This window comes from Cuculus canorus, chromosome 15, assembly GCF_017976375.1.
Source record: "Cuculus canorus isolate bCucCan1 chromosome 15, bCucCan1.pri, whole genome shotgun sequence".
NCBI classification, from domain to species: Eukaryota; Metazoa; Chordata; class Aves; order Cuculiformes; family Cuculidae; genus Cuculus; species Cuculus canorus.
In genome coordinates this window covers 6,953,593-6,979,770 of record NC_071415.1, presented here as the reverse complement: position 1 = coordinate 6,979,770, position 26,178 = coordinate 6,953,593, and the positions used below count along the sequence as shown (strand labels likewise).

Here is a 26,178-nt window from a genome sequence, read left to right as displayed (position 1 = left end):
TGCCTGCAGCTTATGTCCGACCTCCAGCTCTTCTCTAGCGCTTCAGAGTTAAAATTAATAAAGAAGCAAAGGCAGGTGCTGCCACAGGTACCCACGCATTGGGAAAAGAGAACACTGGGTGGTAGCGAGGGCCCGCAGGAGGGCAGGAGGCCTGCTCGACGCCCTGTGGTGCACAAGCAGCCCAAGCGTGAACAGGAACCGTCTCTTCCAGGCAGCCTGATCCAGTGAGATGCCCCTGCCCATCGCAGGGGGGTTGGAGTTAGATCATCTCTAAGGTCTCTTCCAACCCAAACCATTCTACGATTCGGTCACTCTAAGGGAGCGCATTAACTGCTGCCCAACAACTCGTTTATGGAGAGAAGCTAAATGAGGACTCGACGAGGACACGGCAAACGGGCCAAGGATTCGGTTTGTCTGTTTGAAGTGCAATCGTTGTTCTGCATTCTTAAGCGTTCCCGTGAAACGGCGCCTCTCCCGGTCCCGGCTGCAATTGGAAGGCGTTGGGGCTGCGCACCTGCACGGGAGGAGCTCGAGCGCACGGTCAGACCCGACCGAAACCGACGGAAGGCCCAGAGTGCCACAAGCCAGCGCCAACCCCGCCCCCAGCCTGGGAGACGCAGGAGCCCCGCCCCATCGCCCATTCGCCCCGCCCCATCGCCTCTTCGCCCCTTCGCCCCGCCCCCGGCCTTCCCGCCCCTCCAATCAGCGCCCGGCAGGCGCGGCTCAGCCCGGAGCGCGCGCGCAGGACAGGGGCCTCGCGGGGCGGAGTGGCCCGAGCAGCGCCCAGGGTAACGCTCGTTCGGGCTTTGGCGGGGTCTGCGGGCGCGAGGAAGGGCTTGCGCGTGGGAGAGCGGCGCTCCTGCGAGACCCCCCCCCGCGGCGTTTTTTCCCGCGCTCAGGCACCGTCCCGGCCACCTCTGGGTCCTGTGCGGCGAGGGCATAGAGCTCGGCGGGCGGGCCCGGGCGCTGCATCGCGACGGCGCAGCGTCGCGGACGGGTTGCGCGGAGGGACACACGGCGCTGCCGCGCTCTGCGCCCAGGGAAGAGGGAGGGAAACTCCGGGCAGAGACAAAGCGGGGGGGGGGAGCCGCGCCGGGAACATCCGGGTCACTCGCCGCCGCCTCGATCCGGGACACGCGCGGCTGCTCGGCCGATCACGGTGAGACCCGGCCGGGCGGCGAGCGGGGCGGCCCCGGGGCGCGGGCGGGGGCGACTCGGGGCTCGCAGCCCGGCGCTTCGGCCGCGCCTCCCGCGGGCCGTCCCGGAGGCCCCGGCGGGCGCGGGCCCGGCTCGGCTCGGTGGGGACGCCTGGCGGGCTTCGGCGGCGGCCCCGGGCCCCGCGGCCTTTGTCGTTGTCGCGCTCGGCGGTCGCCGCGCGACGCTCGGGCCCGGCCGCGGCCCTCGGCCTCGTCCCCGCGGCCTCCGCCAAGAGCGGTGTGGGGCCGGCGGCCTCGGGGATCTCCCGCGGCCCGCGGGGCTCCGGAGGCTCGAAGCGCGGCGTTGGGGTCGGGAGCCCTGCCGCCGTGCCAGGGTCCCGGAGCCGCCACCCGCGGGCGCGCTGGACTCGGGAGAGGGCTTTTTCCAAAGCAAGCTGCTGCGTAAAATGGGGATTTCTGCTAATTTTCTAATTAACGTTGCTCCCTGTTAGTGCCAGGGTTTGTTTGAGGGACTAAAACTAAGCAAAATGTGAAGCCTGAGCTCCGAGGTCCCTACAGGGCAGTGTTGAGACGCTTCCTCCTGTGGAAAAGTTTATGTTCTTCCCGATGAATTAGCACATAAATATGTTGGGACTTAGATTCCATATGTTAGCAGTAAATTTCTTAGTTGAAGAAAACAAATCATGTGTGAGCCTAACCAAAAAAAAAAAAAAAAAAAAAAAAAAGCAAAACCCCGAGAACTGGGGTGTTTGGGACTATTTATTTGTGTGGATTGGGGGTGTGTGTGGTGTTTGCAGAGTTCTCTTGAATTGTGGTTTTTTTAATACTAACAATTTCAGTTTAATAGAGACGTCTTGTATTTGTGAGGCATTTTAAAAACTCACGAAAGCAAGGAGTTAAGCCAAAGATATTTGGACTAACCTCTATTCCAGTGTGGAGAGAGAGGAAAAAAAGCCAAACCAAATGAAACCAACCATGTACATAAATTATTGAAGATAAAAGTAGCAGTGAGAATATTGTATGGTCAGGTTTAATCCCCACTCGGTATCTCGCTCCTTCTTGCCACTCCGTAACTTTTGAGACCAGAACATACACAGAGGTGATTGATCTCTGGTCTATCTTAAGGTCCAGCAGAACTAAAGTTAAATTCTTTTACTGAAGAGCTGCTGGAGTACATATTGGCAATTTCGCTAATGGCTGGCTTTTGAGGGGATGCTTACCTAATGGGATCTTAATTTTGAAGTGGAATTTCAGCCTTGGTCTATAATCTCTACTTGGTAGCAGTTTGTGATGAGGTTTTACATGCTTTTCTGCTCTTGCCAGGGTACCTGAAACCTGTGGTCCCTTCATACATACTGAAATCTTGGATGTAGTCTGTCAAGGCTTAACTAAGTCAAATGCCTCAAGACATGGAGAAGTATTGATGCAGCATAATAAAATCCTTAGATTATTAAGGCACAGCATAGAGCATAACCAGTCGCAAAAGCAAGCAGAATACAGAACCTGAAAACTTTTTTTTCCTGTGGAAAAGTGACTTCATTGGCAATGTTCTGTAGGACTGGCATTTCCCTTGAGGTGCACATAATTAATTGTCTGGTAGTCACAGGAAATATAATTTGTGTATTTGAAAGCATCGTGTAATATATTCCATGGCATAAAAGTACCTCAGTTACTGAACTATCTTAGAATATTTGAATGGTTTATAAGCACAAATAACTTTTTCAAATTATTTTGGGAAGTTAGTGCCTGTGGTCCCCCGTTATAACACTAACAGCACACCTGCACTTGCCCTGTTTTCAGTAGCTTATTCCATCTGTTGTAAGGGCACGGGCTAACAAAATATTGACAATGACTCCCTATGTAGGCTGGTTAAGAGAAGTTTTTTGTCCCAGCAGTATCTTTCCGGTGGCTCCATGTCTCCCATCTGTGAACAGACTAAAGGTGTTACTTACCGCATGTGTGGACTGAGCGCTGCAAGCCTTCTGACATAGCCAAGATGCCTGTTTTGGGAATACAGGAGGGATATTTGACTGAATACAGGATTTTTTCTGTGTGCGTGTTTGAGTGTTAATAGTCCCTTTTAAAAAGCGTTATCTGACATGAATTTAATTGCTCTTTTGAAGTTGAAATTATGTATTACCCATCCACGCAAAACTTTCAAAAAAAACCAAGCTCCTTTCATCGGTTCTGTAAGATTGTTCAAAGGAAGAGCTCTGCTCTCCTGGCTGCCTTAAAAGCTTGTTAGCTACCTGTGGAGTTGAGTACAAACTGAATTGTCGAACTGCCAAGTATCAGCTCTTATTTAAAAGGGTAGAAATGTGGTAGGGATAAGGATTAAAAACCTTCACCGAAGTTTGTTTTGACTGTGTAGCTAGAAACCCTAGATTCAGATACAGTTCGACCATGAGAAATAAACACTCGCTTTTACTGGTGGTCTGGGTGAATGGAGATTCCTCCTCGGAGTCTGAAAGCACCTCTCTGTTGCAGCCATCGTGTCCAGAACTGCTCTGGTGTCGTACGCAGTAGTGACCTGTCCTCTGTGTGTTTCTCCTGCAGTCTGTCACCGTGCTTAGCTGTTACTGGGGCAAGGGAGGTGCAGAAACATTATTCTGTTTGTACTGGAATTGAAATCCTACCTGGTGGGACGAGTGGGCTGCTGGCTCTTCCTCAGCTCAGTTCTGTATTTTTCTCTGTCCCTGCTGCTGTCTATAAGTTGTGTAGTGGCACCACTGCAAACTGAGGGGATTCCATTAAGTTCTGTGCCTGTGTTGCTTTTCTGTAGAATACCATTTTCAACAGGAATTTACAGTCTAAAAATAACATTTCTTATTCCCCTGTTTGCTAGAAAGAGGAGTGGTACAGGTGTTTGCCTGCAGAAGAAAGCCGTTCCTTTTGTGGTGTAGTGAGGAGATAGGTATGTGTTCATCAGTCGCACCGGTGGGAAGTCTGAACGCTTTTCCCATCATTGATAGTACTTCTGCTGTCAGGTTACTGTCAAAGTAATTTCTACAATATGGTTCAAATACAAAACACAAAGTGGAGATAGCGTTCTATAGGTCAAGTCCAGTAACTAAGAGGGGGTTGATGGGGAAACTGGATGTTATTCCTGTTAACTTCTGCAGGGTGTGCAAAAACGTGTCTTGGCTATAGTGGTGAAAATCAGAGGCCAAAATATTTCCTGATTGAGCAGGGCTTATAATATCATGTGCTGTTTACACTACAAATAAAAGTTTGTGGTAAAAGCCATTCTTTTTGTTCTAGAGGGACTCTGAATATGTCTGGCATAGCTCTTAGCAGGCTTGCACAGGAGAGAAAAGCGTGGAGAAAAGACCATCCATTTGTAAGTATGAGAACTGTTAAATTAATGACTCTGAAGTTTTGTGGTTTTTTTTTTACTTTGGTGTGATTTTTTTTAAATTAAATTAATTTTTTAATTAAAACTCCTTAGAAGTACATAGTTCAAAAGTAAATAGCTCTACATAAAGATAAAATGTCACAAAGTATTCTAAGTCTTCTGAAGACTTCTCACCTTTTGGCCTTTTGCCTTATCCAGGGATTTGTAGCAGTACCTACGAAAAACCCAGATGGCACCATGAATTTAATGAACTGGGAGTGTGCTATTCCAGGAAAGAAAGGGGTAAGAATTGCAGTTGTCCTAAAGTCTTATGGTGAAAAGTAACATGAGCCTGCTTGTGCGTTACCCTGGGAATATAACTTGCAGGTAGTTTAATATAAATGTTTGGATCCTACTGCTACTTTGGAATCCAGGTGGAGTTGGCTAAGGATGATATTGGACAAAATACACCTGAGCCCATTCAAATGTTGGCACCAACCACCTTACGTATATAAGTGTTCAGAGGAGCAAAAGGGTCCTGTCTTGGACAAACTTGAAGTTGTGTTCTGCCTCCTGCCTGGGCTTATTATCACTTCTGTTATTATGAAGTGCTGGTTTAAGCCCTACAGCTTGAAAATTCATACCACCAAGATGTTGCCTCTGCCAGTTAACCGCCAGTACCCTTTTTGTCCATAAAACAGTGAGACCCTTCCATCCCAGAGAAGTGCTGCTGCACTGTTTTTAACTTCTTGTATTTTGTGTAAAATAATTCTGCATTATCATCGAGTCTCATTGCCTTCCATTTATTGGAATTTTCTCTTTTTGTATTAGAATAATAGAACTCTCTAACATTGTTTCTCTTTATCTGATTTCACTTGTGCTTCTGTGTCCTTTTACTTAAAATAACAAGGGAAAGGAAAAAGTCTGTAGAGACTATTTATTTTTATCAGCTTGCTCTGGTTCTAGGGGACGGGACAAATGCAAACTTTCCCAGTGGAATTAATCATTAGTGTATGAAACATCTTTGATTTTGTACACTGCCTTTATAACATCTCATTCTGAGCAGAGTCTTGTTTCTATCTTTTCAGGATGTTACTTAGCATGTAGTGATTATTCCTGAATTCATTGAAAGCAGTTGTTTCTTCTGAGATAATACGATTAATTACTTGGTGCTTTTCATTCTTTCGCATCTCTCGCGTTTTGCATTGAATGTGGGACTTCCTTTATTCTTTTGCCTGTTCTACGGCTTATTGCAAACTTGCTTAAATCCTCTTGAGAGTTCTTTTCTTAGATCCTGGGAGGACAAAGTGTGTAGGCAAAACCTGCAGGTTCTGTAGTGCTGCCTTAATGTAACGCTGAACATGGCATTGCTTTTGTGGTTGTAACTTAGCTCAGTACTTTGGTAGTTGTCCCCACAGCTCAAGTTCTTAAAGAAACACCTAAAAATTAATTCAGTGGTGTAAGGAAAAAACCGTCCCCTTGTGTTCTGCCAAAATAAGATTATCATTCATAATAGCTGTTTAGGTACCTTTTCAAGATACCATCTTTAAATGCCCAAGTAAAACCTTCATGCCATACAAAACTTTCGTGCTACCGACTTCAAGCTTTGTAAACTACCAAATGGATTGAGCAAGACCCTTAAAGCCAACTTCTTGCCTTGTAGAAAGTGCATCACAGCAGCAATGTATTGGTTATGCTCTCATGATTAATGGTAGAGATTTTTAAAAAAAAAATCAGAGTTGAGGAAAAATGCTGTCTGTTTAACAAGAAGCAGCGTGGTTTGCTCATCTTGACCAGACTGGTTGCTTTCTGTGCACTTTGCGTCTGGAGCCAGCTGCTTCCCTGGAGGCAGAGGGGTCTGTTAAACTACCAAAATGCTTCCTTGTTAGCTAGATAAAAAATGGACATAAAGTGGTGTTATTCCTGGGTTGGATATCTCCATTTGCTTTTTTGACAGCAATCGCTCATTAACTACCTAGAATTTGACTCTTAAGAACTTCTGCAACCTGCCCAGTAATGCAGCATAATCTTGGTAGTGATGCTGTTATGCTGCTATGCTAGCGAGGCTTTTCAGTGTCTGCTGTCTTCTATCTGTAGGGTATGTTGCCCTGTCAGAAAGACAGTAAAAGGTTTTTGTTGACTGTTTCTGGTGTTCACCTGAAGAAATTATTAAAAGCTGTTTGTCTTCCCCTATGAGTGAAAGCAAACAAAATAGTAATTTTATTCACTGAAAAGTCTTCTCCCTTCTGAAAACAGGCAGCTTTGTCTCCTGTGAGAAGGTGTGGTGAATAGATAGTTCTTGTTGTTGACAGCTGAAGATGGAATTTGTGAGACTACTTGCTGCCAAATGCAGACAGGGTTAGTTTAGACTAGTGAGCCTCAGTGTTAACTGTAGCAGTAGTAAAGCGCTCTCCAAAGTTTTTATCAATATGTGGGTTTCTTGGCCACATTCTCATGAGGAAAAAGACAAGCTATTTACATCCGCGTGCTTAAGGAGTGCATCCATATCCTGTCTTCTCAGGCTTATTCAAGTGGGAGTATAGTGGCCCCTTCCTCACTGCATGTGCATTTCATAAAACTTTAGAAGTATTCTCTTCTGTGTACTATGAAAACTTTACTTGTAAATGGAATTACTGGCATTGCTCCCAACTGTTGATGACTCCACAACACTAACTAGCTGTAATGAAGTTGAAAAGCAGGGCTTTCTTTCTTCACCTCCTTATATAGGTAGGATAGCTTCCCTCAGTCTAGGCAGCATGCTACACTGTAGGACAGCTGTTTTTTTTTCTGTGTGCCTTGCCTGAGAAACTATTTTTGATAAGACTTTTTTTTTCCACGAGTTTGACTTGTCCTTGCTGTAATCTAAACTGCCTTAACTTTTTCTAGACACCATGGGAAGGAGGCCTATTTAAACTACGGATGCTTTTCAAGGATGACTACCCTTCTTCACCCCCAAAATGTAAGTAAAATGACGAAAAAACCCACAGGCTTATTTGAACAATGTTAAACTAGTCCATGAGGTTTTGTAAATGGTTATTACTTGCTTAAGGATTATTTTAAAGGAAAGTTACTTTTTTCTTTTTTTCTCCACTTACCACTTTGCATTTAGAAAGTTGTGATGAAGTAAGTTAAGTGCTCAATATAATGAAATTGGGAGTGGGATTGCTGTATGGGTTTCTCTAACCTTGACAAAAGCACCCATTGAAGTATTCAGTACTTGATCAGCAGTCTTTGGAAACTAATAGGTGGGCATGGTCAGACTGAAACTCTTCGTGTTCTTACTGTTCAGTTGATCTTCTAAGCCAAGAGCTCAGAATGCAAGAACTTAGAAAAAATAATTAAGAAAAATGTTCTATCAACTTGCTGTAAAACATGGACCTATTCTTTCTGACATGATGTACAACAGATCTTCAGATCCTTAGTTTCCTTGAAGTTTTGAATTTTCCTTACCCCATCTCAAACTTGCCTACTTAAGAATAATCTGAAAACATATATTGCCTTGCCTAGTTTCTTGGTTCTTGAACTGGCTACCATCTCCAATTGATGACTGATTACAGTGGCTCTTGACAGCACTTCTATTTCTCACTTCATTGTAGTGTTTCAGTTGTATCGGTTGTCTTGGCACTCCTATTGTTTATGTCACTCCTAAATACACGTGACACAAGGGGAAATGTATCTTTTTAGAATACATTTGGCATGGGTATCTTAAGAAATGCCAACTGGCACATCCTGCAAGTGTTAAATGAGCTCTTGTGCCTGAGAAGGTGTATGTGACAGAAATCTGTGTGGAGTTTTTGGGGACTGAGGGGTCTTTGGCCTGTTTGGGTTTTTTTTCCATTGATCTAAAGCAGCTCTCTCTGATCGCAGACTTAGCACTGCCTGCAAGTAATTTTCTCTTCTTCACCAGGTAAATTTGAACCACCGTTATTCCACCCAAATGTGTATCCTTCAGGCACAGTGTGCCTCTCCATCTTAGAGGAGGATAAGGACTGGAGGCCAGCAATCACAATTAAACAGGTCATTAATTGTACTTAGACTTGTTCTTAGCCCTTTTATTTGCTTTGTTTGCTTATTGGATGTGAATGTAAGATGTTTGCTCTGTTTCTACAGTTAGTTTCTAAGGGTTTTCTAATTGAATGTGTCTCAGTAATACATGCCTGTGTTGTTCCTTCTTGCACAGATCTTGTTAGGAATACAAGAACTTCTAAATGAACCAAATATTCAAGACCCAGCTCAAGCAGAGGCTTACACAATTTACTGGTAAATATCTTTGTGTATCAGCTTGAAAGTTGTCACATTGCCTACAGCTGTCTGTTACTTGTACTGCAACTTGTAGATGTTTTAGGAATCATCAGGGAATTGTCTTACCTTCATGGCTGTATCTTGTGGGGATGCCCAGCTTGTGCTAAGCTTGAACACAACAGTTACTTCACAGTTAATGGACTTGTGGGGCTTTTAAGCATTAGAACAGCAAAAAAGTATGAAGGCTCCTTCAGTCAGATGACGATTGTTGTCCTGCATCTAAGACTAGTACGGAATCCTTTCCCCTGAGCACGGGCTGAGTAGAGGCATCATGGTTTCATGAGACAATGACAGAGGAAGCTAAATTAGGTGACAAGTCCCATTTGTCAGTGTAGGAGTGACTGACTTCTGCCCACTGTGGGTTCCTGTCAGCACTTGTACTTGAAGGATAAAGGGAAGCTGCTGTTATTGCTATAGGAAACAGGCGGCACCTTGTGAGAACTATATCCTCCAGAAGAATAGGTTAAAAAGTACGTAGAGCTTGTAGCTGTAGCAGAGTGAAGTTTGCATTGATTAGGAAAGGTGATAATTTGTGTGCTAAAGTGTAAACTCCTCTTGAAAATGGATGGCTGATCTTTAGGGGAGCAAAATGCTTTAAACAAATGCTTTTGGCACTGACAGTTGCTGAAATAACTATTAAGATGGAAATGTGGAATTGCCATTCTGGATAGAAGAACCAAGTCTCTAGGAGAGTGCCAGGTTTGAAGAAAGGCATTGTATGAGACTTCACGTGCAACCTATATCAAAAGTCTCTTACCAGATTATAGCGAAAAGTAATCCTAGGGATGGGTAGTGTCTCTGGGATTTAATTAAAGGCTTTGCTCAGCGTCATTTCTTAAGTACCTGCTGAAGATTTGAGGGGACTGTGCACCCGGAGGGCAGTTGGTTGCCACAGTTGCAGGCAGTACCTTTGTGTACCAATAATGGCAAGGCAGGCCTCCCCTGCTTTGCCCTTTTGCCTTTTTTTTTTTTTCCCTAAAAAAGCCCTTCTGAGGGAATATGAGGCAGGAATAACATACTTTTATACATGTATAAATAGTGTTTCATTTTATCACCTCCCACTGTACAGAAGTCTTTGCAAGTCTTGTTTCTGCTTTATTTTAAGTGCTTCTAGAAAAAAAATTATTGAGGAAAAAAATATTACACGTGGATTTTGTTACTTCAAATAGATAATAGTCTCCATTTACCCTTTTCATGTCTTCTGGACATGCATAGTACTTCAGATGCGTTACTGTATTTATATACTGTGCAGTCTGAGTGTGTCTCTCATTATGTAATGAGTAACTGGTAGAAGCCACTCAGCAGAGCAGGATTGTGTATGCATTTGTGATTTGGTGTAGTTGATAAACAACACTGCATCTTCCCCGGTATTTAAATAGATGTCTTGTGGTCCAGTTGTTAAACTCGAAGAACAAACTCTGTATTTCAAATACAAACACTTGTTCTCAGGATTCCTTTGGCACTCCTGATGTGCCAGCCTCTTCGCCGAGTCATGCAGAGCCTGCCATGGCAGGTGTTCCTGTGTGTGGACTCCATGGGTGTAAGAGTGAGCAGAGATATGTTCTCATGTAACAATGCAACATAACTTAAAAGAAAAAAAAATTAGAATAAAGTTTGTAAAATTGTTTGAGAAGAAACTAGACTGTTTTCAGTCTGTTTGCTAGTAATCGTTCTTGGATGTGACCAAAATTGGCTTTGTTTTTCACCCCCCTCCAAAACCTGTCAATTTCTGAGGATATAATTTGCTGCCTTTTTTTTTTTTTTTTTTTTACTGCAGCAAGCCTTCTGAAAGTAAGTTAAGTTTACTACAAAATTGTTGGCAAATCTAGCCACTGTAAACTACCTCTGGCACAAGAGTGATGGTAACAGACTTTTTTTTAGCTCTTGACTGACACTTCTGACAGCTAATACAAAGTATGGTGTTTGTACGTGGATACTCTACTAAGCTACTACCATCTCTTGTTGGCCTGAGAATAGAAAACCACGAACTTGCCCTTTTATGTGCTGCTGTGTGCTGGACTTAGTGAGGTGCAATGTTTCTTCAAAATGCTGAGCTAGCTCTTTTTTAACCCCCTGAGGTCATTGTCAGCAGAGAGAAACTACCATACCGTTACCATTTTCCTGTTAAGAGCACTTCCCCTCCTTCCCCAAATAAGATACTTTAAAATCGTATGAAGTCCACAAACTGCTCTCATCGATCACTTTGTGCTGTTAAGATACTGGAATTTGTTAATAGCCTCAGGTTTTAACACCAGGAATGGAAAATACATATTCAGGTGAATAAGGATGCCTGCGTGTTAGGTACAGCTGGCCTTGAAAAGGACCAGGTGCTACTTGTAGCAACTGTACAGTCTGAAGGCATAGTATAATCATTGACAACGGATGAAGTTCAAGAAGTAACTGGTTAAACAGGACCTGACATCCTTCTCAAGGAACCTGTCAGAACAATGATCCAGAAGGGCCTTTAATGTATCTTAGTTCAGTGAATTTCTCTGTAATTGTCTTGCAATGAGTTAGTTTCATATCAAAGAGAAGTATAACAGTAGTAAGTCTAAGATGGCCACTGATTTCTCAAGCTGTAATTACCCTTTTTCTCTCTCTTCTATTCAGCCAAAACAGAGTGGAATATGAAAAGAGGGTTCGAGCACAAGCCAAGAAGTTTGCACCATCATAAGCATCTGTCATGCAGCATCTTAAAAAGGAAGGGATTGGTTTGGCAAGAACTTGTTTACAAAACTTTTGCAAAATCTAATGTTGCTATGTACAATTAACATCCACTTAGGGGAGGGGGTTGTATGTGTGCCATTTTCCATATTCGCCACTTGTATACAGTTCTAAATTTGCTGAATTGCCCCCAGTTTTTTCATACAGGGTCTCTTCCTTCAGTCTTTTGTATTTTTGATTGTTATGTAAAACTTGCTTTTATTTTAATATTGATGTCAGTATTTCAACTGCTGTAAAATTATAAACTTTTATACTTCTATAAATTCACTAGTATCTCTAGTTACTTTGCTATCTGATGCAGGCATGCTTTAAAATGTTAGAACTATATTTAGCCTCTAGCTGGCTGTATGAAAAAAAAAAAATCATGCCCTCCACCCCCTTCCCTCCCTGAATTTGATTTTCTATCTTTCAAAAACTAGGTTGTTATTGCTTAAGAGCCTCTGAGATCCAAAGTCAGCCAGCATCCTTATTCTGCATCACTTCCTTTGTGTTTATATGGCGTTCTGTCTGTGTTGCTGTTTAGAGTAAATAAACTGTTTATATAAAGGGCTTTGTTTCATTTATCTTCATTAAAAGGATTAAAAGACTGCCATTTGAATGGCTCTGAACACAATTCAGTGCAAGTCCTGTTCTTGAGGCCTGTGATGCTGCACTTGCCTTTTGTTTAGCTGTTGCCTGCATTTCTTTCCCCTGCCCGCATCCCAATGGGAATGTGGCTTTTCTCTGGGCTGAGTAGGAATGGGAGCTTAAGGAATTCTAGATAGAGACCAGTGGTTTACTGTGCATAACAGGATCAACGCGCTGGTGTGACCATGTTAACATAATGCAGGTGTTACACTGATACGAACAACGACAGAAGCTGGCCAAGGAACGCAAGGGGACCTACAGCGGCTGGGTATTTTAAATGGTACTTGCTGATCAGAAATACTTCTGTGCCTTCTTCCATATGTCCATGTATGTAGCTTTTAGGAAAAGGATGTGCTCTATGCAACTACAGTTCGCTTCTGTAAAGGAAATCACTTAAATTATGTAAGTTATTTTCATGTATGTCAAGCTGATAATGCCCTCTATTAAACTTATACTGCTTTTTAAATTGTATTTCTTAGTCAAAATCGTTCTGCAAAACAAATTAAAGGTGAAAAGCTTTTCATCTGAGCTGTAGCTTTTTTAGTGCTTTTGTTACTACAAGTAGTTACTGATAAAGACTTAAGTGATTTTAAGTGTGATACAGCTGTTCTTTTTGTCTGTGTTTGATTACAATAGCTTTATAACATAAAAGCATTCCCCCAAAATAGAATAGGTGATTCTCAGCCCTTTAAAAATTGTTTGGGTAGGATTGTTCCTTGCCACTATCTAGAAATCCTTGTGATGACAACACCTGACTTGAAAAAGACTTCATGTGGTTAGGGTGGGAAAGTGAATAATTGAAAAACTGAGTTGAAGGAAGAGATTAAATGACAAATTCACTTACTTGTGCTTCTTTTTTTTCTTTTTAAAGGTAAACGGAATATTTGTACCACTGCAACTGCTGCTGTGACTCCCAAATCTAGCTCCAGTAGGGCTAGTGTTAAATCTCTCTAGTGGAAGAGGGTTAAGAGGTGAAAATCCTTGCTGTGACTTGAAGAACTTGTATCCGTGAAGGTAATGCTTTGAGTTGTCCTCCATCTCCAAGGGCTGCTGACGTTTAGGTTTAAATAAGGTCATATACAATAGTTTGGATTGAAAGAAACCTTTAAAGCTCATCCAGTCCAAACCCTCTGCGCTGAGCAGGGGATAGCTTCAACCAGATTGGGATGCTCAGAACACTGTCCAACCTGGCCTTGAATGTTTCCAGGGATGGGGCTTCTACCACCTCTCTGGGCAACCAGTGCCAATGTTTCACAACTCTAATTGTAAAAAAAATTATTTCTTCTATCTAGCCTGGATTCTCCCCTCTTTTAGTGTAAAACCCCTTGTCCTCTTGCAGTAGGTGCCACCAAAAAGTTTGTTCCCTTCTTTCTTGTAGGACCCCTTTAAGTACTGAAAGGCCCCAGTATGGTCTCCCTGAATCCTTCTCCAGGTTGAACAACCCAAATGCTCAGCCTGCACAACCCAAATGCTCAGCCTGCCTCCACAGGTGAGCCCTTGGCTCACTTTTGTGCCTCTCCTCTGGATCCACTCCAACAGATCCATCTCTTTTCTCTGCTAAGGGCTTCAGAGCTGGATGGAGCAGTGCAGGTGGGGTCTCAGCAGAGCAGAGGGGCAGAATCCCCTCCCTTGCCCTGGTGGTCCTGCTGCTTTGAATGCAGCCCAGGACATGGTTGGTTTCTGGGCTGCAAGCGCATATTGCCAGCTCATGTTGAGCTTCACATCCACCAGCACCCCAAGCCCTTCTCTCCAGGGCTGATCTCAATCCATTCTCTGAATATTAAGTGCCAAAGCACCATATGTTGCCTCAGACCGTCTATCAAAGTAAATAAAAATAAAAGTACCACGTAAAATTACTGAAGAGACATTGAGATATTAAAACAGTGCTAGGAAACACTTTTTCCTCTTAAACTTAGGCAGTCAGTTTACCCTGAACTCAGTGTAGTAGTTGAAATACATGTGGCAGATTCAAGCCTGCAAAAAGTCAGAGGCTCATGCCTTGTTTGCGTTTTCCAGTTAAACTATAGCCCAGAAATTAGAGGGGTTCTCTGAACGTACCATTAGATAAAAATAATCCCTACAAACTTTCCAGACACACTGATTGGAATATTTTTTTAACTCATAACTAAACTTCAGGCTCTTTACATAATAATTAGCATTAATAAACTATTAACTAAAAAATAAATAATATAAAGCATTTACTTGTTTAAATAGACCACCATAGCCTGAGGTTCACCTAAAAGAAAGCACATGCTAAGCATCAAGATACAGGTGAACAAGCCACACTGTTAACTGTTCACAAATTTCTTTATACAAGAAGCTACAAATTTTTGGGGATTATTGGGGGTTATGGGCTCTTGTGGTATGGAGGTGGTAGTGTTTGTTGAGGTTGAGGGTTTTGGTTTTGCTTTTACTTTTCAAATAGTTGATTTGTTGGCTGTTGTTGCTGCAACTGTGCAGTATCATCATCTTCTGGACTGCTCTCATCACTGCTTTCAGTGGCATCATCTGGGGTGCTCACACTGTCCTCCTCAGATTCTTCATTACTTTCGGCTAGTCTGGAAACATTTTTCAGGATTATAAAGGCAAAACAACTTAAAATAAGAAAAACAGTATATAAGTTAAATTTCATTACCTTAGGGAATTGATCGGTCTGTTGGGATTACAAAATTCCTTTCCCGAGTCAACATCAAATGGATCTGGAAAAAGAAGGAAAAAACCACACTGACTGATGAAGAAGGAATATTTTTAATGGTCTGCTTTAGTTTTCACTTCATAGGATTACTGGCAGGGAGAGGAATGCATAGGAAGTCTGGCTCAGCTTTCTGGTAAGTTTAATATAGTTTGGTCAGAAACCATGGAAGCAGAGAAACACTTGCTGAGCCCTGTCCCCCACATTCTAGTGTTTGTACTCTTTTCCATGCTCTTTGTGCCCCCCCAAAGGGGCTTCAAGAGCTTTTTAGGGGTACCCAGACTGTACACATAGGTTTCTAAGGGTTTTGGTAAGAAAACATGGATGTTCTCCAGATGCTTTAGTTCTAAAAGGGTTATCTAGTCTATTGTGCCTATAGAGAAGGGAAGCACAGCTGTCCAGGTTTAGGTCTTGCTGGGTAAGGGTAGTGCTAGATTTCCTGTGGCTTACACAGCTGGGGAGAACTGTTACCTCAGAAGTCAAACAAGGCATGATAGCTCTGGTACTACATAAAGTCTATCCAGAAAATACATGGGATTGGGGTGGAAATGTGCTTTCTTTGGCATAGTCTTGTTGCCCCTTAAGAACTGTCTTGAGTCTACTGTCATAGTAATGAGGCTTCCATCAACCACCAGGTGGATTTCATCCATATGTAACTAGCTTACTGTCAGACTGTATGCCTGAATTTCTCTTACAGTCTTGAATTTCTATTCTTTTTACTCAGACTCTTAACATCTGCAGTTAAAATGTGGTAGCAGCATATTTTCTTTTTACTCCTTAGTTCTCCAATATCCTGGATTTAATCGGGGCAGCTGCCCCACCGTTCATGCGTGAATACACTACTCTATGCATTCAATTAGCTATTTTCATCTTTTGAGTTGGAGAAAAAGTACACAAACTTGCTTAGAAGAAGCATAGACAGTATGACAGAACGACACATCTCAACAAAGCTTTTCTACCTTGCCAATATTTTCATGAGATTAAAGGTAACGATTGTAAGGAAGCTAGTTAGGAAAATGGGGGTGTTCTGTGTTTTTTTTCTTACCTATTTCTTCATCTTTTGTTTCCTGGACACTGGCTAAAAAATCCTTTTCAACTTTCAGCACATCTTCCTGGCAATGACAGGCTGCATATCTTTCCAAGAGATTTTTGTTCAAGTCAATAAATGCCTTGCCCCACTTAAATTTCGTTAGAAGAATGGTGGCTAGGTCTGGGAATCCTAAAGCAGAAAGTGAATGATCAGTTTTCTTTTTCAGTGTGAGATTTCACTCAGTTTACAGGTTTCTAAGTTTGGTACATACCTATGTATCACTACAATAATGAGATATTTGCCAGCATTTTTTCAGACTTTTAAAAAATAAGATTATAAGTATTTTCAAATTTCAGTTTAACTTGAAATATCTGACAAGACTGAAGACAAGTTCATAGTCTTTTTGTGAATGTTATAAAAAACCATTTTGTACAGGTAATGAAAGGGTCAAGCTCTACCTCTCACTGTGTCAGCAAGGCAGCAGTTATGCATAGGGTATTTTCAGAAGATAAGATTTGCCTGTGGTACTGTAGAGCATGTCAGCAGTTGTCAAGAATGTTCTGTGATGAATTTGCAAAGCATCAGAAGTGGGGGCAGTTTCTTCTGTTCTTATGCCAGAACCCACCCTATTAACAGAGAGCTGTTACCTCTCATGAGAACCAAGGGCCCACAGCTTCGTGCTCTGTCTTCTCTGTCTTTTCATCACAGTTTCTCTAACAGTAAGTGCCATCCTGACAAATCCAGGATCATCAGTTTGTGTCCTGTTTAGCAGCTGGCACAAGCACCCCAGAGGTACCTCAGTGCTACAAGATACAAGTTCCTGGAAGAAAGCCAGGTGGTCCGATTCTGAACTGAACAGAGTGCTGACCAGTGGGGCATTATTACAGATTTTTGTATTGCAGCTCACATGATGTATTAAAGAAGGAAGAATTGCTAGTGACACTTCACATCAGACACATTACAGCGTACCAACAATGCAAAAGGCTGCAGCAAAAGCTTCCACACAGGACAGCTTGTACGGCCGCCCATAGTTCACGGGATTTGCAGCCACCAAGTAAGGCAGCAGCCGCAGATGGCCTCCTTTCATCTTCTGAAAGGGAGTTTCTTCTAATTTGGCCCATGAGCAATCTATGACTGCCATCCCACTCTGAGCAACAATATCCCTGGAAAAAAAAAAAAAGAAATGTTACTGTATTTGAAAAATTGTTATTATGTTGATAAGTTAAAGCGAGAACTACAACAATTGCATTTTATACTGGCAACAAATTTCCATATGTTCTCTTTTGCCAACTGAAAAGCAGTTTTACAGTGATGTAAAATACAGGTGCGAGGAGAAAGAACAATAGCACGTTTGTCCTCTGAACGTGTGTGTGGTGAAAAAGGTTTATCCATACATTTCAAACCAAAAGTGCAAACCTCTCGGTTTAAAAACCTGACAGGAGTGCCCGAGGTCAGGGTTCGGTTCTGTGCCGGCTTTTCTCCCGGTCAATGCACTCGCGTGAGCTCCAGCAGCCGCTGCCGCTGCGTTCCCCTCCCGGGACCGCGCCCCCCCCCCCCCCCCCCCCCCGCCGCCGCCCCGGCCTCACCTGTCGCCCGGCGAGACGCAGCGCGTGGCCACGGGGCTGAGGACGAGCCCCGGGAAGCGCTGCCGGGGGCGCAGCGTGCGGAGCAGCCCCTTCCGCGCCAGCCGCCGCCCGGTGCAGCGCTTGGGGTCGCAGTGCCCGAGCTCCCACATGGCGAGGGCGCACGGCAGCTTCGCCTCCGCCCCATCCTCCAGGCAGCCTGCGGACGGCCCAACGCGTTACTGCCCGGGCCCGCCGCCGCCCCCGCCCCGCTCCAGCCCCGCTCCCCTCGACCCCAGCGCTGTTCCCGCACCTCTCAGCGCCTCCGCGAAGCCGTCGAGGCCGCGGGGAGCCCCCCGCCTTCCCCTCCGCGCTGCCCCGCGCCCGCCCCGCTCCATCGCCGCCCGCCCCGTCCCGCCCCGCCGCTTCCGGTTCCCGCGGGGCGGCGATGGCGGCGCGGCTGCTGCTGGTGGCGCTGGGCGCGGCGCTGGGTGAGGGCGGGGCGGCGGCGGCCGGGCCGGGGCCGCGACCACGACCGTAACCACAATCACAACTACAACCGTTCTGTGCCTCTGCAGGTCCCTGCGCCGCGGCCGGGAAGATGAAGATCGTGGAGGAGCCGAACACCTTCGGGTAGGAGGCCGCGGCTCGCCCGCCTCAGCCGGGGCGGGACCGGGGCGGGGGTGAGGTGCGGAGCCGGACACGGCCCGCAGCCCTGACCGTGCGGCTTTGCTTCTCTCTGAAGGCTGAACAACCCGTTCCTGCCGCAAGCGAGCCGCCTGCAGCCCAAGGCGCCCCCGTCCGCCGTGTCAGGTAGGCGCGGGCCGGTGCTTGGGGCCGTGCGAGGGACGCTCTGTGGCAGCGCTGCTTCGCTCCGCTTCGGATCCTTACTAAAAACCTTTTCCTTCTTGAAACAATCCCTGGGGTCCTCGAGGTTGCCATCTAAGAGTCATCCCATAGCGTGGTTGTACCTGAGACTCAAAAAGTGTTTTTAAAGAAAAGCCCTCGGAGTCTTCCTGGAACGAGACAGGGGCTCAGTTTGGCAGAGAGAGCCTGGCAGCTGCGGTAGAAATCTACCGCTATGGCAAAATAAACAGGAATTTAAACAATTCTAGACCGGATATGGAGAAGAGTAGATAAAACAAATGCTGAGTGCAAAGGGTAAGCAAGTGGAAATAGCTCTTTCCTCACTGCTGCCTTAGGCGCAGATCTAAATCTTGTGCAGGGTCAGTAAAGGCATTTCGGTGTGGTGATGATGTGATTGTGCTTGATGTCTTCTGTCATGTTTTGTAAACCCAAATCGGATGTATAAATTCTGCATGTACTGCCTGTGAAACGGGAAATAGAAATGGGATCAGTAGTAGTTAGAATGCTGACTGGGAAGAAGTCAAAAATAGCAGGAACAAAAGTGAAAAGGACAGTAGACTAGAAATCCTTACTGGATATGGGAACTTAGGTGTAGCCAAAATTGGGAGCATCTGTGGAACTGGAATCTAGGGCATGGAACTCTGTCTTGCACAATTATTTATTTCGCATGGAAATATTTGTTCTTTTCTTTTGCAGGACAGTTGGGGTAATAGTTCCCATAATTTCTCTTTTAGATTATTTGCCCAGGAACTGGAGACGTGAATTTAACACATTCCTCAGGGACACTCAGATTTGCCTTTCTTCCTCTGTGGGGAGAACATCCTAATCATTGTACATAGAGGAGCAAACCCTTTGGCCGAGACCGGGATAGGATGAAATGCAAGATCACACAGTCAAAGAATCATGTAGGAAAGAGAACCTGTCTGTATCCCAGCGAGCTGGGCATTCCAGAGGATGTAATTCTCTTGGCCTGATCTTTGTTTCTAGGATTGATTGTCTATTTAGAAAAAGCACATAGGCAGTCCCAGCAGTAAGGAATTAGATTCCAGGATGGGGGGTTATTTTATTTGGTTTGTAATCTCTTCTCTTCTTGTTTGCTCATACATACTTAGTCGATCCATGTGAAGCTACCATAAACAAGGAACACTGAAATAACACTGTAGCATGTAGATCAGAAGTTTTGGCCCTTTTTTGATTTACAAGTTGCCTGTTTTGGATTCCTTTGACAGCAAGGCTGGAAGGGTCAGTTCTGCAAGAGCAGAATTGTCACTGCTGATCTGTCTGATGGTCAAAGGTTTACCTTGTTGAATACTAACTGTGTCAGACCACGAAGGCAAACTGTGAAAAGGAATATCTGGTTAGAGAATCTCAGTGAAAATTAAAGCTGCAGTGCTGTCAGCTTTCTGAGCAAATGGGCTCTACCAGTATAAACTTGAGTTTGGATGGCTTTGAGGACAGCTGTCAAGCAACAGTTCTGGAGATTTCAGTGTTAGATTTTTGCAAGATCTGAACTGATCATTCCTTTCATAGTTCTGGCCTCCAAATATTGTTTGTATACAAGTTCTCTTATCTCTGTCATAGAAAGAGGCTTATTATTTCACTGAGTATTGAAGATGAGAAATGTTAAAAGGTCATGATGCAAACTGATACAGCACTAGTGAGAACTTAAAGAAATCCATGTGGAAGATACAAATTTCCCTATGTGCAGCAGAAAACAAAATTTGTCACCTTCTCTTTGCAGTTTTGTAATCACAGTAGCTTGCTTAAATTTAACCAAAACGTTCTTCCTTGATGTCGTTTTGTGGTGTTTTCAGGCCCTGCACATCTCTTTAGGCTTGCTGGCAAGTGTTTCAGTTTTGTGGAATCCACGTGAGTAATTCATTTGGATATTTGATTTTATATATTTATTAGGAATGAACTAGGTTTTTGTTTCAGTCTGAAACATTTCTTATCTTCTTTTTTTTTTTTTTCTTTTAAGGTACAAGTATGAGTTTTGTCCTTTCCACAATGTTACTCAGCATGAGCAGACTTTTCGATGGAATGCCTATAGTGGGATATTAGGGTGAGGCTTTTAGACATTTAAGTTTTGCCTATGTTGTTATCAGATCATTTTATAGATTGTCAAAAAGGAGGCAGTTTTAAAAATAAGATTCTTTTATTGGTCATTGTAGTTCCCCAGGTGTTACGCATAAAAATACTCCGTCTTGAAAAATTCTGATTTTTTTTTTGATAAATGCTAACCTCCTATTTTAGCTGGAGGCTAATTCACAACCAGCGCCAACTGCAGGCATGATATGTTCATGTGAGAAATTCAATCGTGTATAGCTACAGCTTATGTTAACAAAGATTTAGTGTCCTAACTATTTTCACTTTGAGGTGAATATAACCTTACCAAATGAAACGAGTGCTTTATGCCTAGTGATTGTGTTAAACATTTAATAAAAGACTCAGTCTAGACCCAAAAAAAGTATTGACTCAAAGTATTCAGAGACCCCAGAGTATCCAAATCATAAGACCTAAATAAATTTAATAATAAATCAGAGCATTGCTTTAAAATTACTGCCTTTCTAAATATTTGGTATATAAATGTGTCTTTTTTCCTGTGTACGCAATACTTAGCCAGTGTGAGAGGAAAAGGGTACATCAAGATGCTGAGAGTATCATGGCTTTAGGACTAGCAGAAGTAGAGACTGCTTTGTGTAGGTGCTCTCGGCAGCGCTGAAAATCCTGCAAACAGTCCGAGTTGCACAAGGTACTTAGCATCACGGAATTCGTTGTGAGATTGTTCTATAAGCTGTATTTTATTGGATTTAAACACAGATTTGTAAGTGAAAATGGTTTGCAAACTGAAAGCTGACCCGAAACCGTGCCCTGAAAGTAGTGCTGATGTGCCCTATATAGCAGCCTGGATAACCAACTGCGCTGTTTATAAAGTCTTGACTGTGAGAAATGGAAATACTAAGACAACAAAAATGAAGCCTATACAGTTAAACTGAACATGGTGTAAGGGTATTCCTGCTTTTCTTCCTGACTGTTCAACTTTTTCTTCCAGTAACTTAAAATAAAATTATGTCCCTTTTTTTTTTTTTTTTTTCCAGAATCTGGCATGAATGGGAGATTGAAAACAACACATTTGTTGGAATGTGGATGAGGGAAGGAGACTCATGTGAGACTAAGAGCAGACAGACAAAGGTATAATAACCTAGACTATGCTAATTCAGACAGCACGACTCTACACATGCTGGTCCTGTTTCATGTCAAGTTGTTTTGCCTATCTTTGTTTTTTACTGATGTTTAGGTTCATCTTGTTTGTGGGAAGAGCAATAAATTGGCTTATGTGTCTGAGCCAAGTACTTGTGTTTACTCTCTGACATTTGAGACTCCTCTCGTGTGCCACCCTCACTCTCTTTTAGGTAAGATTTAGCAAATAACATTTGTGTGTGGAGCAGCTGGCATGTTATGTCAACCTCAGAGTAAATTTTCAGGTTCTTTAAGTTTGTAACTTGATATAAATGACTATTAAATTGCACTGGCAAAGGCTGCCCAGGGAGGTGGTTAAGTCACCTTCCCTGGAGGTGTTTAAGGAACGGGTGGATGAGATGCTGAGGGGCATGGTTTAGGGATTGTCAGGAATGGTTGGACTTGATGACCCAGTGGGTCCCTTCCAACTTAGTGATTCTATGATTCTATATAATACAAAGCGTATTTTGAATCTCAGTCATTATAGTACACAGGTATTTCTCAAATAAATTGCAATTGCTAGTACAGACCTGAGTGATTTTTCTGCTTTTGGCTTGGATTGGTTGTAGGAATCAGCCCTTTAGTATCTGCTCATTTTCTTACATTACACAAAGGGAGAATTCAGTTAGATTACATTCAGCAAGAAATATGAAGCTTTCCAGCTGGAAATAAAGGAAGATATTTTGGTCAGTGGCATTCTCAGAAACTTTAAACTGTGAAATGGAATTTAAATTTAACCTCAGCTCTTGAAAGCAGTAAAGACCACGTCCTGTACAGAATGCTGAGTTCTTAAAACAAGTATGCTTGCATGCTACTAGAGGAGCATTTAACTAATGCACGACAATGCTGCTATTTTTTACATAGTTTGACTTTAATTTTTCAGTTTATCCAACTCTCACTGAAGCATTACAAAGGAAGTGGGATGAAGCAGAGCAGCTTCTGTACGATGAACTAATAACTGAACAGGTTTGCTAATTTCTTCCAACTCGTATTTGTTAAAGAACAATTACTGTCAAATAGCCAAACCTGGCTTCTGCAATTTCTCCATTCAGAAAGGATTCATTTATTCTGCAATTGGAAAATAGTAAATTTTGTGCTCTGTAACTGCTACGTCAACTGGTAATTGTAACGTTTTCTACGGTGAAGCTTGAAGAATTGGAATGCAAATTGCAAGCAGAGACCAGAGTTGGGTGGACTGATCTATTGTCTTTGGGAAACTTTCTGTTTTAGGGATACAATAAAGTACTGAAAGAGATTTTCGAGGAAGCAGGACTTCTAAAAGCATCAGAAGAAAAGGAAGTTGAGAAACAAAATAAGAAGAGTCTGGAATTCGAAACTGTGGAGAAGTGCAGTAAGGTATAGAGCGTAATATTCGCAGTATAGAATTAAATTGCCACCTTTTTACCGTATGGCAGTATTGGTGTGACAGCATTATGTAAATACTCTCTGGATTCAGCTGAAATCCGTTCCTGGGATGTTGTTTGTGGTGTCAGTATGTAATGGTCTGCATGCCAAGTGATATGATGTCTTTATTCTTGCCCTTTAGTCAAAACCAAACCTGCACAACTGCGTAAAATGAGGGGGGTGTAGGAGCCGGTGTAGGTGCTTGGGTCATGAACACCTGGTAAATACTCTTTCTGGGGAGTATCAGTCCAGAAACAGGAAGGCATTACTAGTGAAAATAAATGTGTAACCAGCCTTGGGAATGTTGACACTTCTCTCTGTGGGCAGTTACCCAGACTTGTGTCACAATGCATTGGCTGTTACACCAGCAAGAAGAATGATCTAAGCTGTGTCCATTTCTGAATGACTTTCATGTGTGCAAACAGTCCTTCAGCAACAGAATTGAAGTGGGGAAAATAAGAGTAGAAGGTGTGCCCAGCCTAAAAAAGCGCAAGCTGAACATCGGGCAAGAGCATGGAATATAATTCATTCAGAAGCTGCTGTTGCCATTTTATTTGAAAATGTAGCCAAGACAAAACACCATGTAATAATTTCTGAATATAACCAAATAATCTGTGGTTAGGCTGAATATACTCATATAAAGATCACCATTTAGATGCAGTACTGTTAGGAGCTGGAAGAGTCACATATGTTTTTTTTCCAATAGTTAATAATACAGTATTTAATAATCTGTACTTATTTTTCTGGCTTCATCATAGCGTAATTGACATAAGGATGGTTGCTTTGGTAACCACAGAATTTAAGGAATTAGTCTTTTGCTCTTTCTTAATTTGTATAAAACCCAAAACACAACAAAAATTTGGGATTCTTTGAGATTTCTGATAATGTTGTTTGAGTCTCAACAGTAGTAAGCAATCCCTGGCTCTGTAAGTTAACAGCAGCTGCTGAAAGTGATAACATGTAGTTACTAGGTCAAAAGTGGAGGAGGTGATAGATTTTCAGACTGTAGCATTATAATATAGAAGAAAATAAGGATGGGTTTTTTTTAGCAAACTTAATAATGCAATTTTATGCTATGATAAAATCCTAGGTAGAGGGTAGATCTGAAATAGTTAAAGAAAGCACTCCTAATTTCTACTGTCAGGTTTGGAAAAAGCTGCCTCCTGTTTTAGCAACATAGAAGTATATCTTTTTATAAAATTTCCACCTTGTTCTTGGAGTAAGCAGTTTAAGATCTTTTAGGTCAAACACTGTCAGAGCTGTGCACACCCATTATTTTTTTATAAACTCCCATTTTATGTATGCATTTGGAGAGTGGAGGAACTATCTTAAATGTTTTTTTGTTTCTTAGAAATACAAGCAACTTTCTGAAGAAATAAAAAAACTTAAAGATTTATTAAGTCAACATGGTATTGCCTACAAAGGAGATTCTGGTGAGTTTATTGTTATCTTTCTTTTTCATGATTATCGTCTATTCAGAATGCAAATACCCAAATGTTTGTTTTGGTTACAGTAAGGATTAAATAATCTGTCATATATGGAGGTAAAATTCAGTAGACAAAGTTTTTAATAAATACTTAGGACTTATTTCGCCCCCCCCAAAAAAAATCTGTTGACGACTTGAAATTTTAGCTTCTTAGAAAAATTTTGACTGCTATTGTAATTGGAGTTTGTCTCCAGTACTTAAGGTGCTAAAGAAAAATGAAATTGGTGTTAACAGCACTTGTAGTACATAAGCATCTTTTTTAAAAGAAAACCATTTAAACTATTAACTATGTACCTTGTGCAGTATTTCTGCCTGTTTGGTAGTTCATTTAGTTACTGCAGATTAGAACCGTATAATTGACTCGCGGAATAAACTCCAAACTCGGAGAGAGTTATAGAGCAGGTATGCAGCGGTACACTGGGTACGACGGGGATTTCTCCACCTAACTTGCACACCAAGCACCAAAACAGGGGCATATTTATTGTGTTATAATAAACATTTGTATTAGGTTAGTAAAACTTTTCCAAGAAATGGGTTGAGTTAGTAAGATTAGTTACAAGAACTCATTATCTTAAGTCTCCTCCTCTTGGCACCTGTGCAGTGGCAGTGGTCAATAAAGGTCTTTGTGGATGAAGGCAGGCAGTCTTCCTTGTGTTGAACTTTTCAGCTTTCCTTCTTGAGACCTCATCTGGAATACTGTGTCCAGTTCTGGAATCCTCAACATAGGAAGGATATGGAGCTGTTGGAAAGGGTCCGGAGGAGGGCTACAAAGATGATCAGAGGGCTGGAGCACCTCTCATACGAGGACAGGCTGAGAAAGTTGGGCTTGTTCAACCTGGAGAAGGCTCCAAGGAGACCTTAGAGTTAACTTCCAGCACCTGAAGGGGCTACAAGAAAGCTAGAGAGGGACTGTTTACAAAGGCTTGTAGTGGTAGGACGAGGGGCAATGGATATAAACCAGAGAGGGGCAGATTTAGACTAGACGCAAGGAGGAATTTCTTCACCGAGAGAGTGGTGAGACACTGGAACAGGCTGCCCAGGGAAGTTGTGGCTGCCCCATCCCGGGAGATGTTCAAGGCCAGGTTGGATGGGCCTTGGGCAGCCTGATCCAGTGGGATGTCCCTGCCCATGGCAGGGGGTTGGAACTACATGATCTTTAAGGTCCCTTCCAACCCTAATGATTGTAGGATTCTATGATTCTTGCGCATGCTCTTACGCTCTTTGGGCCCCTCTTCAAGGCCACATCTGGTCTTCTTCCCCTTATCATTGCACCAGTCCTTGTTATCTCGCTTAATTAGATACAGTCACATTCTTTCCCATTCTTTCTAACTGCAGCCTTGTTAAAATCCCTTATGTAAGCGTAAGGATCCAGGCGCAGGCTAGCTAGAAGTTATTGTTCAGGCTAATCCTGTATTTTAGTTCTAAAATCCCAGAAACTGTATATAATATTCAAACTTGTAATAGGTTAGTAACTTATAACAAATGATCTTTTGTAATCATAAGCAGAATTTACAGCTCACTCCAGACGAGTTATTTCAAACCCGGTACATTTCGTGACAAAAAAAAAATGGTCTTTAAAAGCAGAAATAACCTTCGTTTTTAAATCTTACAGCCGGAAACAGCAGCGTTGAACGCGTCGGTGGCAAAGCGGCGGCCACAGCCGTTCCCAGCCGGCCGGAGGAGGCCGAGCATCCTCGCGGCGACGCGGGGCTGCGGGACGGCGCCGCCTGACGAGACTCTACGGGGGACGCGG

General features: G+C 43.0%; 3 protein-coding genes across 5 annotated transcripts; 2 read left to right on the top strand and 1 right to left on the bottom strand.

The window, feature by feature from the left end:
- The first annotated feature begins 710 nt into the window (after window positions 1-710).
- UBE2I (ubiquitin conjugating enzyme E2 I) lies at window positions 711-14,197 on the top strand. Of its 3 annotated transcripts, XM_054080958.1 has the most exons (8): window positions 1,024-1,159; window positions 4,003-4,071; window positions 4,419-4,497; window positions 4,711-4,794; window positions 7,378-7,450; window positions 8,399-8,508; window positions 8,672-8,751; window positions 11,404-14,197. In XM_054080958.1, the coding sequence occupies exons 3-8, from the start codon at window positions 4,432-4,434 to the stop codon at window positions 11,465-11,467; spliced, it is 477 nt and encodes a 158-aa protein (XP_053936933.1). In that variant the 5' UTR covers window positions 1,024-1,159; window positions 4,003-4,071; window positions 4,419-4,431; the 3' UTR covers window positions 11,468-14,197. The 3 variants fall into 3 exon arrangements, with proteins under 3 accessions (XP_053936934.1, XP_053936935.1, XP_053936933.1); XM_054080959.1 differs by lacking the exons at window positions 1,024-1,159; window positions 4,003-4,071 and adding an exon at window positions 711-788; XM_054080960.1 differs by lacking the exon at window positions 4,003-4,071 and having other exon boundaries at window positions 969-1,159.
- A 128-nt stretch (window positions 14,198-14,325) lies between these two features.
- TSR3 (TSR3 ribosome maturation factor) lies at window positions 14,326-17,884 on the bottom strand. Its single transcript, XM_054080957.1, has 6 exons — window positions 17,742-17,884; window positions 17,453-17,648; window positions 16,836-17,029; window positions 15,882-16,055; window positions 14,780-14,843; window positions 14,326-14,702 (listed from the first exon to the last, which is right to left on the bottom strand). Exons 1-6 carry the CDS (start codon window positions 17,824-17,826, stop codon window positions 14,555-14,557), a joined length of 861 nt encoding a protein of 286 aa, XP_053936932.1. The 5' UTR covers window positions 17,827-17,884; the 3' UTR covers window positions 14,326-14,554.
- On the top strand, window positions 17,832-26,173 carry GNPTG (N-acetylglucosamine-1-phosphate transferase subunit gamma). Its single transcript, XM_054080956.1, has 11 exons — window positions 17,832-17,919; window positions 18,007-18,061; window positions 18,174-18,241; window positions 20,110-20,164; window positions 20,274-20,357; window positions 21,394-21,487; window positions 21,594-21,708; window positions 22,419-22,501; window positions 22,766-22,891; window positions 24,291-24,372; window positions 26,038-26,173. Exons 1-11 carry the CDS (start codon window positions 17,877-17,879, stop codon window positions 26,154-26,156), a joined length of 924 nt encoding a protein of 307 aa, XP_053936931.1. The 5' UTR covers window positions 17,832-17,876; the 3' UTR covers window positions 26,157-26,173.
- The last annotated feature ends 5 nt before the right edge of the window (window positions 26,174-26,178 follow it).

Excerpts from the sequence above, each read along its gene's own strand:
- UBE2I (XM_054080959.1), top strand. The coding sequence starts at position 4,432 with ATGTCTGGCATAGCTCTTAGCAGGCTTGCACAGGAGAGAAAAGCGTGG. Across the intron at positions 4,795-7,377 it reads CTATTCCAGGAAAGAAAGGG|ACACCATGGGAAGGAGGCCT; the intron begins GTAAGAATTGCA and ends AACTTTTTCTAG. Across the intron at positions 8,509-8,671 it reads CAGCAATCACAATTAAACAG|ATCTTGTTAGGAATACAAGA; the intron begins GTCATTAATTGT and ends CTTCTTGCACAG.
- TSR3 (XM_054080957.1), bottom strand. The coding sequence starts at position 17,826 with ATGGAGCGGGGCGGGCGCGGGGCAGCGCGGAGGGGAAGGCGGGGGGCT. Across the intron at positions 17,649-17,741 it reads CTTCGCGGAGGCGCTGAGAG|GCTGCCTGGAGGATGGGGCG; the intron begins GTGCGGGAACAG and ends GGCCGTCCGCAG. Across the intron at positions 14,703-14,779 it reads AGACCGATCAATTCCCTAAG|ACTAGCCGAAAGTAATGAAG; the intron begins GTAATGAAATTT and ends AAATGTTTCCAG.
- GNPTG (XM_054080956.1), top strand. The coding sequence starts at position 17,877 with ATGGCGGCGCGGCTGCTGCTGGTGGCGCTGGGCGCGGCGCTGG. Across the intron at positions 17,920-18,006 it reads GGCGCTGGGCGCGGCGCTGG|GTCCCTGCGCCGCGGCCGGG; the intron begins GTGAGGGCGGGG and ends GTGCCTCTGCAG. Across the intron at positions 18,242-20,109 it reads GCCCCCGTCCGCCGTGTCAG|GCCCTGCACATCTCTTTAGG; the intron begins GTAGGCGCGGGC and ends TGGTGTTTTCAG.